General features: G+C 29.9%; 1 protein-coding gene across 1 annotated transcript; it reads right to left on the reverse strand.

Moving 5' to 3' along the window:
* Window positions 1-277: 277 nt before the first annotated feature.
* LOC133285208 (uncharacterized) lies at window positions 278-848 on the reverse strand. Its single transcript, XM_061482396.1, has 2 exons — window positions 638-848; window positions 278-552 (listed from the first exon to the last, which is right to left on the reverse strand). Exons 1-2 carry the CDS (start codon window positions 846-848, stop codon window positions 278-280), a joined length of 486 nt encoding a protein of 161 aa, XP_061338380.1.
* Between the last annotated feature and the right edge of the window lie 3,153 nt (window positions 849-4,001).

Consider the following 4,001-nt stretch of genomic DNA (forward strand, 5'->3'; position numbering starts at 1 on the left):
TGTTATTGCTATTTGTAATTTTATGTATGCAACCAGTTCTACATAAAATACAAGACATATTTCTTAGTACGCAGTGATTCTGTTATTTGATTAACTTTCTTATGGGAGCAATTCTAATTGTAATTCAAATTTGCAAACCATAACATTTAACAAATTTAAACCATATATTCAGATTGCTCTTACAATCTAAAAAATTCAAATTGCACAAACCAATAAAAACAAGAGAAAATATCAGTACACCCTCTCTACAAAAGGAATCCTATTACTGCTTTCAATGCTAAATGGCATCAAGAACAGAAAAATCAAAGCGATTATTGTATGAATCCCAATGAAGGCTTATCTCATCCCCTTTCTTTAAGCCTCTTCTTGATACAAAATATTTAACCCAATTCCCAATGAAAACATAGCTTCTTGAAGAAACCCATTTCTTGAAAACTAAAGAATGAATGGAGGCAGTGTCCATATCCCAAATCTCAACTTGAACACCTTTTTCAACATCACCATCCAACACCGGCACCACTAAATTCTCAGCCAAATCTTTTGGGAGCGAGCCTGCTTATGTTGCCAAGATCACTGCAATTGAGGACTTTTTGGATCTTCTAGGGATCATCACAAAACATCAAATCAGTTGAGTAACCCCAACTTCTCTCTCCACAAACCTTCTTTCTTGCAGCAACAGAGGTTTCTTCAGACATCTTCCTCTTCTTGGTTAAAGAAACAAAGACATCTTCATTGGTTGTGTTGCAATGACACTTACCAAGTGACAAATGGGTACACACCATTGTATTACAAGGACACCTAGCAAGTGATAAATGAGTACAGAGATCAACGTTGTTGTCGTATGCCATTGTTGACAATAACACAGTTGGGGTTTGGTTTCTTGAAAGCTTTAAGATTTTTCTGCTAGCTGAGTGAAGCACATGACGAAGGTCCAATATATATAGAAGCTGGACCAGCTGGTTACGTAACGTTCTTATTTTGTTTTATAAATTTTCTTTTTTCTTTTTTATTTTATCTATTTAAGTATAATTTATATCTTAAATAATTTTTATTTGAAATATAGGAAAATAAAAAATTAAATTATACGAGTTGATGAGCACTTGTATATTGTGAAAGTATCAACACAAAAAATTATTGATTGATTATAAAAATATCGATTCACATTGATTTTTAATTATTAAACTAAGAGAAACAGTACACAACTTTCGATTTTTTTTCTTCTCTACACTGGTAATATTAGCATTTTCTAGATTAATTGTTACAAAATATTAATAAATTTAAATTGTTAGCATTTGTTAATAATAATAATTCACATGTAAAATTGAAAATTTAAAGAAATAAAAGGAAAAAGAAATTAAAGGGGTGTGTTGAATTAAGGGCTTTTGCTATTTCTTTTTATTAAAATAATAATGGATTCGGTCTTGTTATTTTCAAAATATATTTAAAATATTCATAACTTTTCTATGGTTTAATCAACTAAAAAAAATTCTAATTTGTTCCTCCCTTTATAGTCCATTAATTTATCGCAAGGTACAGCAAATAATAAAAATGATTATTTGAAAAAAAAAATGAAATAATATACAACTTGCACAAATAATAAGGAATATAATAAAGGGAGCCATGTAACAATATAAAAACTACAATTATTCAATAAGACTTAAAAAATTTCAAATGCTAAATTGAACTCAAATCAGTTTATATAAGGCGTAATGTTTAATCAAAGATATAATTATTCGGGATAAGATATTATATTTATTTTTTTATACCTACTCATCTCTAACATCATTGGATAAGAATTTTCAGAGGAGGGAGAAAAAATGAAACTTACTTGAGATTCTGATCTAATAGTGTGGGAGATGAGTATGTAAAGTAGGTATGAAAAAAATAAATAGAATATCTTATCTCTAACCATACAATAAGCTCCTAGCTACATAATACGTTCACTTACATTATTTTTAGACTCTGTCTAGAAAAAATTAAATAACAAACTTAAATTCTCATTTATAAATAAGTCATACTACAAAAATTCAGGCATTTTGTGGGGGTCATATTTTTATATTGTGAGGGTCTTTGACCCCCACAAAATACATTTGTGGCATCCGCAACAACCCCTAGTTTTGCCTACGCCACAACATACTTAGTGGCGTTTTAGTGTGCAACGTCACAATTTGTTTGAGTATTTTCTGAAAGTTCCAGACCCCCACAAATGTTGCACTTGCTGTAAGTTCAAGACCCCCACAAATGTTTTATTATTTCTGGAGGTTTACAAACCTTCACAATATATTTGACTTTTTGTCTTTCAAAGACCCCCACAATATTTATCATTTTCTGGAGGTCATAGACTGCTACAATTATTTTTTTTTATTTTGATAGGTTTAAACCTCCACTAAATACTAGTAATCCAAATTTGAAAGATTTGTATCTCATAATTTTGGAATTGGGGCCAATCAATTGATTTGTTAGCCAATTTATTATTTATTTGTTTGATTTCTTAACATTTCCTTGAAAATAATTATTAAATACTAGTTATCCAAAAGCAACACTATAGCACACCAATCATAGTTCATATTCATGCTTGCACTTGGTTAATACTTTTTTACATAAGTAAAAATATAAATACACTTTAACACCGATATACTATAATATGAAGTTGAATTAATATCTATCAAAACAAAAACTTACATAGTATCCTCTTATCTAATGAAGGGCATAACAACATTCATAGTAAAATATGCCTCACTATAATTTTACACATTCATAAAAGAAATAAAGTTGATTAAATGTCGTGTAAATGAGAAAGAGTAGAAAATTTACAATTATCCACAACAAGAACATAAAATAAATCCATTTTAAAACTCTAAAATCCATACAAGTCTCTAATTATGCACTTATCATTTTACAGAACCCAAAATCATAGCAAAAATATTGAATTCACATAACCCAATTCAAGGGTGATTACTATCTAATGAAAATCTTCCGCATGTTAGGATAGCTTATTCACTTCATTCATCCTGTGAAAAACCAATTTATTGTACCCTTTTAGCATGCTTAAAAGAATGCGGCACTTAAACTAATAATATAGAGTTCAACATTAAAATTAGCATATGAAATCATTACCTCTAGCGTAAAAGCAGTACCAAACAAAGCATCAACTCTGGACGAATAATAGTCGAGTATAAGAAATTCTTTAAAAATATATAATCAAATCAATGCTAGTGTATGAATGAAAGAAAAATAAAATAAAATAATAAACCACCAATATTTATACATCTTAGTGCTTGAGCCAATATCTGGCTGCAACTCAGGGGGACAATAAAAAAAACAAAGACAAGGAGTCTAGATTTCATGCAAATTTACAACTTCAGCAATCATTGCAGTCGATGAAAAGATTAATACATTGCTCGTATGTCTTAAAGGATAAAAGGAGCTAAAGGTTGCAAGATAGAATACTAAAAGCTCAAGCCCTTTGTTATTATTACTAATATTGAGGTGGAGGATTGGACTTTGATAAGGTAGAAAATCATGCCAAGCAAATGCTTCCTCCAAATAAAGCTCCAATAGTGACCAAACTTACTAGGAGCAGAAAATTTATACACATATAAGTGAAGTGGTAATTTGATCTCATTTGGAATCTTTATGACATGAATTATAACCCTTGATGAATAAAAAGAAAAACTAATTGAACATGTGACAGTTCCAAATATAAATAATCCTTCAGATCCTTTTTCCTCTCATCTCTTGATTACCTCTCTACCGGTCAAATGTTTCACTGGTAATCCTTCTCGCTCTCTTCACTCATTATATCTTTCTCCCTTCCCTAGTTATTGCATTAATATCAAATTTAAAATTATCTGTCTATAGTATACTTATGAGACGAGCTGAACAAATTAAACAGTTTTTTCTTATAAAAGGAAATAAGTTGCACACAGACTGGTATCTATATGTATGCTAGCTAAATGAAGCAGGTACAGACAAAGGAAAATTGAAGAAAGTTGCCAAAT

This window comes from Gastrolobium bilobum, unplaced genomic scaffold (genome assembly GCF_033153095.1).
Source record: "Gastrolobium bilobum isolate Gb01-03AN ecotype WA unplaced genomic scaffold, APGP_CSIRO_Gbil_v1 utg56496, whole genome shotgun sequence".
Taxonomy (NCBI): Eukaryota; Viridiplantae; Streptophyta; class Magnoliopsida; order Fabales; family Fabaceae; genus Gastrolobium; species Gastrolobium bilobum.